This window comes from Oncorhynchus mykiss, chromosome 19, assembly GCF_057628025.1.
Source record: "Oncorhynchus mykiss isolate SJ-2025 chromosome 19, ASM5762802v1, whole genome shotgun sequence".
Lineage (NCBI taxonomy): Eukaryota > Metazoa > Chordata > Actinopteri > Salmoniformes > Salmonidae > Oncorhynchus > Oncorhynchus mykiss.
In genome coordinates this window covers 61663560-61678029 of record NC_143040.1, presented here as the reverse complement: position 1 = coordinate 61678029, position 14470 = coordinate 61663560, and the positions used below count along the sequence as shown (strand labels likewise).

The 14470-nt window shown below is 43.7% G+C and overlaps 1 protein-coding gene across 1 annotated transcript in view; it reads right to left on the bottom strand.

The window, feature by feature from the left end:
* Window positions 1-14470, bottom strand: part of LOC110498105 (prepronociceptin) — a 38007-nt gene that overhangs the window by 4152 nt on the left and 19385 nt on the right. Inside the window, exon 2 of the mRNA XM_036955070.2 lies at window positions 10038-10202. Coding sequence (XP_036810965.1) covers window positions 10038-10163 — 126 coding nt within the window. The 5' untranslated portion in view covers window positions 10164-10202. The remainder of the gene's footprint in view (window positions 1-10037; window positions 10203-14470) is intronic.

Here is a 14470-nt window from a genome sequence, read left to right as displayed (position 1 = left end):
AGCCATCACGCTAACAGAGCAAGATAACGGTGCTAGATTCAAAACACCAGTGGTATTTGTGTCTACGTCTGGTCTCACATGTGCTAGGTGCGAGAGGATATCTACACAAGAGGAGGAAAATAAGGTGGAACTGATAAATGAACATAAAATATTTGTCTGTTTCAAATGTATCATCATCAAGCAGCTTAGGGAGGAGATTCTCCGGCTGCTAGCTCAGCTGCGGGAAAAACAAGATGTGCTTTCTAAGTACTTGGATGCAACCCAGTTACACAGAATGTCAGTTCTGAATGCCTTCTACAGCCAAGGGGTCGATGAGTTGGGCGGTACTGACCTGATCCAATCCAATGGGCAGATGGTAAGCTCAACACCGCGGCCAGTGGGAGACTGGACACTGGCAAGGCGAAGGAGGTAGGGTGGAAGTCAGTCTAGCCGGCATCCATATATCCTAGAAGATCAGTTTCAGCTATTAAACAGCTTTGCCCCACTGGAGGCAGACATACCAGCTCTGGGAGTCAACTCTGATTCTGGGAGTACACCAACAGCCAGCAGCCATCAGGGGCACCTTGGCAATCAGCCGGTCTCTGACCAAAGGAAACAAGGTCTTGGGCCCTCCTCCATCTCCAGAGGATTCCGACGCCATCCGCTGCTACTGGTACATGTACGGTGAGGCAGGCTGGCATGAATCAAAGCCCACCTCCCCCTGCACGAGGCAGGCTGGCATGAATCAAAGCCCACCTCCCCCTGCACGAGGCAGGCTGGCATAAATCAAAGCACACCTCCTCCTGCACGAGTCAGGCTGGCATGAGTCAAAGCACACCTCCTCCTGCCCGAGGCAGGCTGGCATGAATCAAAGCACACCTCCCCCTGCACGAGGCAGGCTAGCATGAGTCAAAGCACACCTCCCCCTGCACGAGTCAGGCTGGCATGAGTCAAAGCACACCTCCCCCTGCACGAGTCAGGCTGGCATGAGTCAAAGCACACCTCCCCCTGCACAAGTCAGACTGGCATGAGTCAAAGCACACCTCCCCCTGCACGAGTCAGGCTGGCATGAGTCAAAGCACACCTCCCCCTGCACGAGGCAGACTGGCATGAGTCAAAGCACACCTCCCCCTGCACGAGGCAGACTGGCATGAGTCAAAGCACACCTCCCCCTGCACGAGGCAGACTGGCATGAGTCAAAGCACACCTCCCCCTGCACGAGTCAGGTTGGCATGAGTCAAAGCACAGTAAATGTAAGTAACCAAATATATGTTCCTTTAACTGTTAGCTCCGAGGATATTGTCTGCAATAATCATATGGGCATAGAATTGAATGTCAGATGATGTGGAAGTAAAATGGCTACATGTTCCTCTGCCTCACATAAAGCCTTTTCTTGTAGGAAGTTGCTATAGACCACCAAGTGCTAAAAGTCTGTATTTGGACTATATGTGTGAAATGTTGGATAATGTATGCAATATCAACAGAGAGGTATATTTTCTGGGTGACTTAAATATTGACTGGTTGTCGTCAAGCTGCCCAATCAAAACAAGCTCCAAGCTGTAACCAGTGCCTGCAATCTGGATCAAGTCATCAGTCAACCTATCAGGGTATTTACAAACAGAACAGGAACTAAATCATCCACGTGTAATGATCATATCTATACTAATGTTGCAGAAATCTGATCTAAAGCCGTATCCACACCCAGATGTAGTGATCATAATATAATAGCCATGTCTAGAAAAAACAACATTCCAAAGACTGGACCTACAATTGTGTATAAATGATCATACTATAGGTTTTGCAATGATTTATATGTTGAAGTAAAAATTTAAAAAAAAGATTTGTTGGTCTGATGTGTGTAATGAGGAACATCCCAATGCTGTGCTTGAAGCATTTATGAAACTACTTCTTCCAGTTACTTAAAGACATGCACCCATCAGGAAACTGACTGTTGGAACTGCTAAATCCCCAAGGACAGATGATGGAACATTTTATGGCTGAGAGGGTTGAGGCAAAGAGCAAATAAGTCTGACAACACAGCAGACTGGAAAACATACAGTACCAGCCAAACGTTTAGACACACCTACTCAAGGGTTTTTATTTATTTTGACTGTTTTCTACATTGTAGAGTAGTGAAGACATCAAAACTAGGAAATAACACATATGGAATCATGTAGTAACCAAAAAAGTGTTTAACAAATCAAAATAAATGTTATATTTGAGATTCTTCAAAGTAGCCATCGTTTGCCTTGATGACAGCTTTGCACAATCTTGGCATTCTTTCAACCAGCTTCATGAGGAATGGAATGCATTTCAATTAGATGTGCCTTGTTAAAAGTTAATTTGTGGAATTTCTTTCCTTCTTAATGCGTTTGAGCCAATCAGTTGTGTTGTGACAAGGTAGGAGTGGTTTACCGAAGTTAGCCCCCTTTCCTGTGGCGTTCCTCTCATGAAAGGAAGACCCAGAGTCCAAATGTGAGATTTTTGGTTCCAACCGCCGTGTCTTTGTGAGGTCTCCACATGTGTGGTTCCCACCGTGAAGCATGGAGGAGGAGGTGTGATGATGTGGGGTGCTTTAATGGTGACACTGTCAGTGATTTATTGAGGCACACATAACCAGTATGGCTACCACGGGATGCTGCAGCAATACTCCATCCCATCTGGTTTGCACTTAGCGGGACTATCATTTGTTTGAAAAACAGGACAATGACCCAAACACACCTCCAGGCTGTGTAAGGGCTATTTGATCAAGAAGGAGATTGATGGAGTGCTGCATCAGATGACCTGGCCTCCACAATCACCTGACCTCAACCCAATTGAGATAGTTTGGGATGAGTTGGACCGCAGAGTGAAGGAAAAGCAGCAACAAGTGCTCAGCATATGTGGGAACTCCTTCAATACTGTTGGAAAAGCATTCCAAGTGAAGCTGTTTGAGAGAATGCCAAGAGTGTGCATAGCTGTCATCAAGGCAAAGGGTGGCTACTTTGAAGAATATAAAATATAAAATATACACTACCATTCAAAAGTTTGGGGTCAATTAGAAATGTTCTTGTTGTTGAAATATATGTTTTTAAATTGCCCACTAAAATAACATCAAATTGATCAGAAATGCAGTGTAGACATACCAGTCTAAAGAAGGCCAGTTTATTTGCTTCTTTAATCAGAACAGTTTTCAGCTGTGCTAACATGATTGAAAAAGGGTTTTCTAATGATCAATTAGCCTTTTAAAATGATAAACTTGTATTAGCTAACACAACGTGCCATTGGAACACAGGAGTGATGGTTGCTGATAATGGGCCTCTGTACACCTATGTAGATATTCCCATAAAAAATCTGCCATTTCCAGCTACAATAGTCATTTACAACATTAACAATGTCTACACTTTATTTCTGATCAATTTCATGTTATTTTAAAGGACCGTTTTTTACATTTTCTTTCAACAACAAGGACATTTCTATGTGACCCCAAACTTTTGAATGGTAGAGTATTTTGATTTGTTTAACACTTTTTTGGTTGCTACATGATTCCATATGTGTTATTTCATTGTTTTGATGTCTTCACTATTATTATACAATGTGGAAAATAGTACAAATTAAGAAAAACCCTTGAATGAGTAGGTGTGTCCAAACTTTTGACTGGTACTGTAGGTAAATTGCAGTTGTTCCAGAAAAAAGTGGCACGTATCGCGCTTAGATGTACACAGAGGACAAGTGTCAGTAACAGGCATGCCAGTCTCTCCTGGCTCAAAGTTTAGGAGAGATTGACTGCGTGACTATTGATCTTTGTGCAAGGTGTTGATGTGTTGAAGGTACCGAACGGTCTGTTCAAGCAGTTGGCAGACAGTTCAGACACTCATCGGTACAACACAAGACATGCAACTAGAGGCCTCTTCACAGTTCAGACACTCATCGCTACAACACAAGACGTGCAACTAGAGGTCCCTTCACAATCCCCAGTTCCAGAACAGAGGCTGGGAAACACACAGTATTAAATAGAGCCATGACTACATGGAGGTCTTTTCCACCCCAGGTAACTCAAGCTAGCAATAAAACCAGTTAAAAAAAACCCAGATCAAATAACACCTTACTGCACAAAGGGGACTGTGAAGAGACAGCCATTATATATATATCATATTGTAATTTGCACTCTACTATGCATTAGACAGAGATATTGTGTGCATGTACTGATGTGTAGACTGTGTGACATTTTAAATGTATGTATTTCAGTCCTTGACCAATAATGTTCTGTACTATGTGTTATGTTATGTTTCATGTGGACCCCAGGAAGAGTAGCTGATACTTATGGGGATCCTAATAAATACAAACAATTTTATGTAAAACCTACCTAAACCACTCCAGTACCCCTGCACATTGAAGAAGGTACTGGAACTGGTCTGTATATACTCACAGACTCGTGTGTCTTCAACCTGTATTGTACTTCTAGTGTGTTTTTAAATTATTATTTTAATGTTTTATTCATTTTTATTATATATATTATTATTCTCACTGCATTGTTGGGAAAGAGCTCTCATGGTAAGAACTGTTTCATACCTTTTGTATCCTGTGTAAGTGGGGAATAAACTTTAAAACTTGAGAGAGAGAGAAAGAAGGGAAGAGGGAGAGTGAGGAGAGAGAGCAGAGAGGGGGAGAAGGAGAGAGGGAGAGGGAGGGAGAGAGAGAGGGGAGAGAGAGAGGGAGAGGGAGAGGAAGGGAGAGAGAGAGAGAGGGAGAGAGAGAGGGTGAACCAACATTATGACTTGTTAGTTATTTATTCATTCCCCAGTCACATCAAAATCAAATCAAATTCCATTATATTTGTCACATGCTTTGTAAAAAGGTGTAGGCTAACATTAAAATGCTTACTTAGGAGACACTTTGTCCAGGTGTTGTACAGTGCTAGACCTTCCATGGTCAAATGCTGACGTTAAAACGGCTTTATGAATTGAATTGAGATAGACGATGATACACAATGATACACCATCAAACACTGGGAGTCCCAATGTGAAGCATGATGATGATAGCCATATGACGCATGAAGAGACCATACTGTACTTCTCTCGACAGAACATAGAGTCCTCCTTTTTTGTCTTACAGAATGCTTCACCCTGAATTAGCATGGCGTCCATGCTGTCTGTATGGTCTTTGTGTGAATGTACTCTTAGTGTGTGTATAAAACATCAGGAACACCTGTTCATTCCATGACATAGAATGACCAGGTCAATCCAGGTGAAAGCTATGATCCCTTGAAGGGGAAGGAGACAGTTTAAAGCAGGATTTTTAAGCCTTGAGACAATTGAAGCATGGATTGTGTCTGTGTGCCATTTAGAGGGTAAATGGGCAAAAATATTTAAGTGCCTTTAAACGGGGAATGGTAGTAGGTGCCAGGTGCACCGGTTTGTGTCAAGAACTGCAATGCTGCTGTGTTTTTCACACTCAACAGTTTCCCGTGTGTATCAAGAATGGTCCACCACCCCAAGGACATCCAGCCAACTTGGCACAACTGTGGGAAGCGTTGGAGTCAACATGGGCCAGCATCCATGTGGAATGCTTTCAACACATTTTAGTGTCCATGGACAAAAGGGGTTCCAACTCAATATTAGGAAGGTGTTACTAGTGTTTGGTATTCTCAGTGTAGTTATTCCTTAGAGAGCAGCACAGATAGAGATTTCTATATGGCTCACAGTCCCAACAGAGCAAGACATTACTATGTGATTTGTATATCTACAATCCGTCTCCAAATGCATCACAGTCTCGTCTTGGAGTCTCTCAGTGGAGATGCCCCAAGTCGGAGCTGAACCTGATATCAACACTCTCACACACACACACACAGATTATCCTCATCTCAGAATTCCTTCAGTTCAGGAGGCGTACAGTATACCAAATGTCGCTTATGGCCGTCCCCCGCACCTCTCTGATTCAGAGGGGTTGGGTTAAATGCAGAAGACACATTTCAGTTGAATGCATTCAGTTGTACAACTGACTAGGTATCTCCCTTTCCCTTTACCCTGCAGAGAGACGACTTCTCTAGAGAGAAAGAGACAAATATACCCTGCAGAGAGACGACTTCTCTAGAGAGAAAGAGACAAATATACCCTGTAGAGAGACGACTTCTCTAGAGAGAAAGAGACAAATATACCCTGCAGAGAGACGACTTCTCTAGAGAGAAAGAGACAAATATACCCTGTAGAGAGACGACTTCTCTAGAGAGAAAGAGACAAATATACCCTGCAGAGAGACGACTTCTCTAGAGAGAAAGAGACAAATATACCCTGTAGAGAGACGACTTCTCTAGAGAGAAAGAGACAAATATACCCTGTAGAGAGACGACTTCTCTAGAAAGAAAGAGACAAATATACCCTGCAGAGAGACGACTTCTCTAGAGAGAAAGAGACAAATATACCCTGCAGAGAGACGACTTCTCTAGAGAGAAAGAGACAAATATACCCTGTAGAGAGACGACTTCTCTAGAGAGAAAGAGACAAATATACCCTGCAGAGAGACGACTTCTCTAGAAAGAAAGAGACAAATATACCCTGCAGAGAGACGACTTCTCTAGAGAGAAAGAGACAAATATACCCTGCAGAGAGACGACTTCTCTAGAGAGAAAGAGACAAATATACCCTGTAGAGAGACGACTTCTCTAGAAAGAAAGAGACAAATATACCCTGCAGAGAGACGACTTCTCTAGAGAGAAAGAGACAAATATACCCTGCAGAGAGACGACTTCTCTAGAGAGAAAGAGACAAATATACCCTGTAGAGAGACGACTTCTCTAGAGAGAAAGAGACAAATATACCCTGCAGAGAGACGACTTCTCTAGAGAGAAAGAGACAAATATACCCTGCAGAGAGACGACTTCTCTAGAGAGAAAGAGACAAATATACCCTGTAGAGAGACGACTTCTCTAGAGAGAAAGAGACAAATATACCCTGTAGAGAGACGACTTCTCTAGAAAGAAAGAGACAAATATACCCTGCAGAGAGACGACTTCTCTAGAGAGAAAGAGACAAATATACCCTGCAGAGAGACGACTTCTCTAGAGAGAAAGAGACAAATATACCCTGTAGAGAGACGACTTCTCTAGAAAGAAAGGGACAAATATACCCTGTAGAGAGACGACTTCTCTAGAGAGAAAGAGACAAATATACCCTGCAGAGAGACGACTTCTCTAGAGAGAAAGAGACAAATATACCCTGTAGAGAGACGACTTCTCTAGAAAGAAAGGGACAAATATACCCTGCAGAGAGACGACTTCTCTAAAGAGAAAGAGACAAATATACCATGCAGAGAGACGACTTCTCTAGAGAGAAAGAGACAAATATACCCTGCAGAGAGACGACTTCTCTAGAGAGAAAGAGACAAATATACCCTGCAGAGAGACGACTTCTCCAGAGAGAAAGAGACAAATATACCCTGCAGAGAGATGACTTCTCTAGAGAGAAAGAGACAAATATACCTTGCAGAGAGACGACTTCTCTAGAAAGAAAGAGACAAATATACCCTGTAGAGAGACGACTTCTCTAGAGAGAAAGAGACAAATATACCCTGCAGAGAGACGACTTCTCTAGAGAGAAAGAGACAAATATACCCTGCAGAGAGACGACTTCTCTAGAGAGAAAGAGACAAATATACCCTGCAGAGAGACGACTTCTCTAGAAAGAAAGAGACAAATATACCCTGCAGAGAGACGACTTCTCTAGAGAGAAAGAGACAAATATACCCTGTAGAGAGACGACTTCTCTAGAGAGAAAGAGACAAATATACCCTGCAGAGAGACGACTTCTCTAGAGAGAAAGAGACAAATATACCCTGCAGAGAGACGACTTCTCTAGAGAGAAAGAGACAAATATACCCTGTAGAGAGACGACTTCTCTAGAGAGAAAGAGACAAATATACCCTGCAGAGAGACGACTTCTCTAGAGAGAAAGAGACAAATATACCCTGTAGAGAGACGACTTCTCTAGAGAGAAAGAGACAAATATACCCTGTAGAGAGACGACTTCTCTAGAGAGAAAGAGACAAATATACCCTGCAGAGAGACGACTTCTCTAGAGAGAAAGAGACAAATATACCCTGTAGAGAGACGACTTCTCTAGAAACAAAGGGACAAATATACCCTGCAGAGAGACGACTTCTCTAGAAAGAAAGAGACAAATATACCCTGCAGAGAGACGACTTCTCTAGAGAGAAAGAGACAAATATACCCTGCAGAGAGACGACTTCTCTAGAGAGAAAGAGACAAATATACCCTGTAGAGAGACGACTTCTCTAGAGAGAAAGAGACAAATATACCCTGTAGAGAGACGACTTCTCTAGAGAGAAAGAGACAAATATACCCTGCAGAGAGACGACTTCTCTAGAGAGAAAGAGACAAATATACCCTGTAGAGAGACGACTTCTCTAGAGAGAAAGTGACAAATATACCCTGCAGAGAGACGACTTCTCTAGAGAGAAAGAGACAAATATACCCTGCTGAGAGACGACTTCTCTAGAGAGAAAGAGACAAATATACCATGCAGAGAGACGACTTCTCTAGAGAGAAAGAGACAAATATACCCTGTAGAGAGACGACTTCTCTAGAGAGAAAGAGACAAATATACCCTGCAGAGAGACGACTTCTCTAGAGAGAAAGAGACAAATATACCCTGCAGAGAGACGACTTCTCTAGAGAGAAAGAGACAAATATACCCTGTAGAGAGACGACTTCTCTAGAAAGAAAGGGACAAATATACCCTGTAGAGAGACGACTTCTCTAGAGAGAAAGAGACAAATATACCCTGTAGAGAGACGACTTCTCTAGAGAGAAAGAGACAAATATACCCTGTAGAGAGACGACTTCTCTAGAGAGAAAGAGACAAATATACCCTGTAGAGAGACGACTTCTCTAGAGAGAAAGAGACAAATATACCCTGTAGAGAGACGACTTCTCTAGAGAGAAAGAGACAAATATACCCTGCAGAGAGACGACTTCTCTAGAGAGAAAGAGACAAATATACCCTGCAGAGAGACGACTTCTCTAGAGAGAAAGAGACAAATATACCCTGCCCGGTATGATTGGAAACAGAGAGGGATTGATGGATCCTGGAATTATAGAATTGGATATCATATTCATTGTTTTGATATTACATTAATAGTTTTTCTTATCAAAGAAAGCTATTGTTTTACTTCAAGGACAAAATCAGAAATTCTTGACTTTAACAGGAGAGTTGACTTACTGGATCATAGTGAGGGAACATATTTACCCCACAGCACATAGGAAAATACACTGAAGCCACTAGAGGAAGAGAGGGGGGTCGATGGTGTTCTCAACCACAAGCAGTGAGATGAAGAAACTGGAGAGAGGGCAGAACATTCACGTCTATCCTCAGGAATCAATTAGCCAACGCAAATTAAAAGCCAGATGCCGGGAGGCTGGGAGGGCATAATACTATGAGTCAGAGATCATCGACAGTATAGGAGACGAAGTAGGGAGATAGAAAGGGGGTGGGGGCAGTTTGTGGAAGGAAGGGTAGTTTGTGGAAGTAAGGGTAGTTGGGGAGAAGGACGGGGGTGGGAGAGGTGGAGGGGTGCGTGGAGTAAGGACTATGGTAGATGCGTCTGTGCATGTATGCCTGTTTCTGTATGGGGGGTTCTGCTCCCTCTCTCTTCGGCGGCGACGTGCACCCTCTGCCAAAACAATATCTCCTAAGTGAAATGGCTCTATTGCCCCAAAGATAATCAACCTTTTAAGGACTGTGTGATTCAGTCAGGGCCCTGTTGACACAATAGAGTCAAAGTCTCTTATTGTTCTGCCATTGATATCTGTGGGCAGGAACTGATTGTGGAGAATAAATACATTGAGGGATAAAAACTATGGGATAGGGGGTGCATAGGCCAGAACTGGCTGTTTGGCTGGGGCAGAGACAGAGGCAGAGAGAGAGAGAGAGAGAGAGTTAACAGGAGTCTTGAAGTTGACCTCGGTAGGGCAGGATGTGGCTGAGGCAGGGGTAGGCAGGGACAGACAGAAGGATAGAGACAATGGGATGGAGTGATAGTAGGGCTTTAATATGGACCCTCACCAGTGTGTTGAAGTTGATCTCCTGCGGCAGGATGCGGCCACAGGCCAGGCAGTCCCCATGGCATTCACCACAGTGTCCCGGGACACACAGACACAGCAGCAGCAGGGACCAGAGAGGGGTCTTCATGGTCCTCAGTATTCTAACTATGGAGACAATAGGGACAGCCTGGGACAGGATAGGGGAGAGAAATCAGAGGTCAATTCACTGTCTTCTGTTCAGTCATAATTTACTGTGAACAACCAGACTGAAATAGAGGAGGGGGGAGGGAAAGACAGAGAGAGAGATAAAGGGAGAGAGAGAAGGGGAGAGAAAGGAGAAAGGGAGTGAGAGAGAGAGAGAGACAGACATACAGGACCGCCCGACAAGATAAGTGAAAAACACTAATGCCTTTGTTTGTCTGGGTGTGGTATCGTTTAACACCCCCCCCCCCCCCCGTATTGACAACAGCGACGAAAGAAAAACAACAGCTGTTTGTACCTCATTAAACAGACTCGTCATCGCCTTAATTGAAGTCTGAATTAGTCTTTCTTGCAGGGAGCACCACAGGGTTCACTAGTGCACAATGAGACAAGGATATCCCTGCTGGCCAAACCCTCCCTAACCCAGACAACGCTGGGCCAATTGTGCGCCACCCCCTGGGCCTCCCGGTCGCGGCTAGCTGCGACAGATCCTGGGCTCGAACCCAGATGGCACAACTAGCACTGCGATGCAGGGCCTTAGACCACTGCGCCACCCCCTGGGCCTCCCGGTCGCGGCTGGCTGCAACAGATCCTGGGCTCAAACCCAGATGGCACAACTAGCACTGCGATGCAGTGCCTTAGACCACTGCGCCACCCCCTGGGCCTCCCGGTCGCGGCTGGCTGCGACAGATCCTGGGCTCGAACCCAGATGGCACAACTAGCACTGCGATGCAGTGCCTTAGACCACTGCGCCACCCCCTGGGCCTCCCGGTCGCGGCTGGCTGCGACAGATCCTGGGCTCGAACCCAGATGGCACAACTAGCACTGTGATGCAGTGCCTTAGACCACTGCGCCACTGCGCCGGGAGGCCCTGGCATTAACATTTGAATCATACTGAAAGTTGTAATTAATTTACCGTAATGATGGGGTAACAATGATTCACTTTTATCACTCATTTCCTGAGAGCAGCATACCTAAACTCATTTAAACTAGTTTATCATCATTTTATTAGGGTCCCAATTAGCTGTTGCAAAAGCAGCAGCTACTCTTCCTGAGGTCCACACAAAACATGACATAATACAGAATTACATAATACAGAACATCATTAGACAAGAACAGTTCAAAGACAGAACTACATTTTAAAAAGGCACACGTAGCCTAAATATCAATGCATACACACAAACTATCTAGGTCAAATAGGGGAGAGGCTTTGTGTCGCTAGGGTTCCTTTATCTATTTTTTGAAACCAGGTTTGCTGTTTATTTGAGCAATATGAGATGGACGGAAGTTCCATGCAATTAGGGCTCTATATAATACTGTACACTTTCTTGAATTTGTTCTGTATTTGGAGACTGTGAAAAGACCCCTGGTGGCATGTCTGGTGGGATAAGTGTGTGTGTCAGAGCTGTGTGTAAATTGACTATGCAAACTATTTGAGATTTCCAACACATTGTTTCTTATAAAAACAAGAGTCAGTCTTTCCTCAACTCTTAGCCAAGAGAGACTGTCAGGCATAGTATTTATCAGCCCTCTGATTACAATTAAGAGCAAAATGTTCCGCTCTGTTCTGGGCCAGTTGCAGCTTAACTAGGTCTTTCCTTGTAGCACTGGGCCACACGGATGGACAATAATCAAGATTAGACAAAACTAGAGCCTTCAGAACTTACTTTTTGGAGTGTGGTGTCAAAAAAGCAGAGCGTCTCTTTATTACAGACAGACCTCTCCCCATCTTCACAACCACTAAATCTATATGTTTTGACCATGACAGTTTACAACCTAAAACAACGCCAAGTAATTTAGTCTCCTCAACTTGTTCAACAGCCACACCATTCATTATCTAGAATTTAAGGAATGATTTGTACCAAATGCAATGCTCTTCGTTTTAGAGATGTTCAGAACCAGTTTATTACTGGCCACCCATTCCAAAACAGACTGCAACTCTTTGTTAAGGATTTCAATGACTTCATTAGCTGTGGTTGCTTATGTGTATATGGTTGAATCATCAGCATACATGGACACACATGCTTTGTTTAATGCCAGTGGCAGGTCATTGGTTAAAATATAAAAAAGTAGAGGGCCTAGAGAGCTGCCCTGCGGTACACCACACTTTACATGTTTGACATTAGAGAAGCTTCCATTAAAGAAAACCCTCTGAGTTCTATTCGATAGATCGCTCTGAATCCACAATATGGCAGAGGTTGAAAAGCCATAACACATGCGTTTTTTCAACAACAGGTTATGGTCAATAATATCAAAGGCTGCACTGAAATCTAACAGTACAGCTCCCACAATCTTCTTATTATCAATTTCTTTCAACCAATCATCAGTCATTTGTGTCAGTGCAGTACATGTTTAGTGCCCTTCTCTGTAAGCACGCTGAAAGTCTGTTGTTCATTTGTATACAGAGAAAAGCATTGTATTTGGTCAAACACAATTTTTTCCAATAGTTTGCTAAGAGCTGACAGCAAGCTTATAGATCTGCTGTTAGAACCAGTAGAGGCTGCTTTACCGCTCTTGGGTAGCAAAATGACTTTGCCTTCCCTCCATGCCTGAGGACAAAGACTTTCCTCTAGGCTCAGATTAAAAATATGACAGAAAGGAGTGGCTATAGAGTCAACTACCAGTCAATGACAGTTGTCAATGCCAGGAGGTTTGTCATTATTGATCGATAACAATAATTTTCCCATCTCTCCCACACTAACTTTACAAAATTCAAAATTGCAATGTTTTGCTTTCATTATTTGTTTTGCACTGTTCGTTGTTGGCATTTCCTGCCTAAGTTTTTGCCCACTTTGCCAATGAAATAATCCTTAAAATAATTGGCAACATCAAATGGTTTTGTGATGAATAAGCCATCTGATTCGATGAAAGATGGAGTTGAATTTGACTTTCTGCCCATAATTTCATTTAAAGCACTCAAAAGTTTTTTTCATCATTGATCTTGGCTTCATAATACAGTTTATTCTTCTTTTTGCTGAGTTTAGTTACATAATTTCTCAATTTGCAGTAAGTAAGCCAGTCAGATGTACAGCCGGACTAATTAGCCACTCCTTTTGCCCCGTCTCTTTCAAACGTACAGTTTTTCAATTCCTCATCATCCATGGAGCCTCAACAGTTCTAACAGTCAGTTTCTTAACAGGTGCATGTTTATCAATAATTGGAAGAAGCAATTTCATAAATGAATCAAGTGCAGTGTGTCACGACTCCCGCCGAGGGTGGCTCCCCTGCCTGTTCGGGTGGCGCCCTTTTCCTTGTCTGTTGGTTTAGTCTTATTAGTTGCACCTGTTTCTTTTGTGTTTCTTGATTTCTGGTCTATGTAAGCCTGTTAGGCCAGTTTAGGGTTGTGCGGGATTATTTTGTGTTCGCTGTCGGTTGTGGATGGATTTTTGTTCTCCGGATCGTTTTGCCCTGTGTGTTTGGGCTGGTCAGTGTTTCTGCGCCCTGTGTTTGGGCTGGTCAGTGTTTCTGCGCCCTGTGTGTTTGGGCTGGTCAGTGTTTCTGCGCCCTGTGTTTGGGCTGGTCAGTGTTTCTGTACCCTGTGTGTTTGGGCTGGTCAGTGTTTCTGTACCCTGTGTGTTTGGGCTGGTCAGTGTTTCTGTACCCTGTGTGTTTGGGCTGGTCAGTGTTTCTGTACCCTGTGTGTTTGGGCTGGTCAGTGTTTCTGTACCCTGTGTGTTTGGGCTGGTCAGTGTTTCTGTACCCTGTGTGTTTGGGCTGGTCAGTGTTTCTGCGCCCTGTGTGTTTGGGCTGGTCAGTGTTTCTACGCCCTGTGTGTTTGGGCTGGTCAGTGTTTCTGCGCCCTGTGTTTGGGCTGGTCAGTGTTTCTACGCCCTGTGTGTTTGGGCTGGTCAGTGTTTCTGTACCCTGTGTGTTTGGGCTGGTCAGTGTTTCTGCGCCCTGTGTGTTTGGGCTGGTCAGTGTTTCTGCGCCCTGTGTTTGGGCTGGTCAGTGTTTCTGCGCCCTGTGTTTGGGCTGGTCAGTGTTTCTGCGCCCTGTGTTTGGCGTGACCGTTTTTGTGCCGGAGAAATAAATAATCTATTATTGAACCCTCTGCTCTCTGCGCCTGACTCCTACCTTCCACTCCTAGTAACTCGTGACACGGTGTCTGGATGCTCCTCATTAATCACATCAGACCAACAAACATATTTAACATCATCCACATAAGAGCCACAGAAAAATATTTTGTATGATCTCTTATACACTATTTTAGGCCCAACTGTTGTAACTTTGGCTTTCCTGGATATAGCCACTATA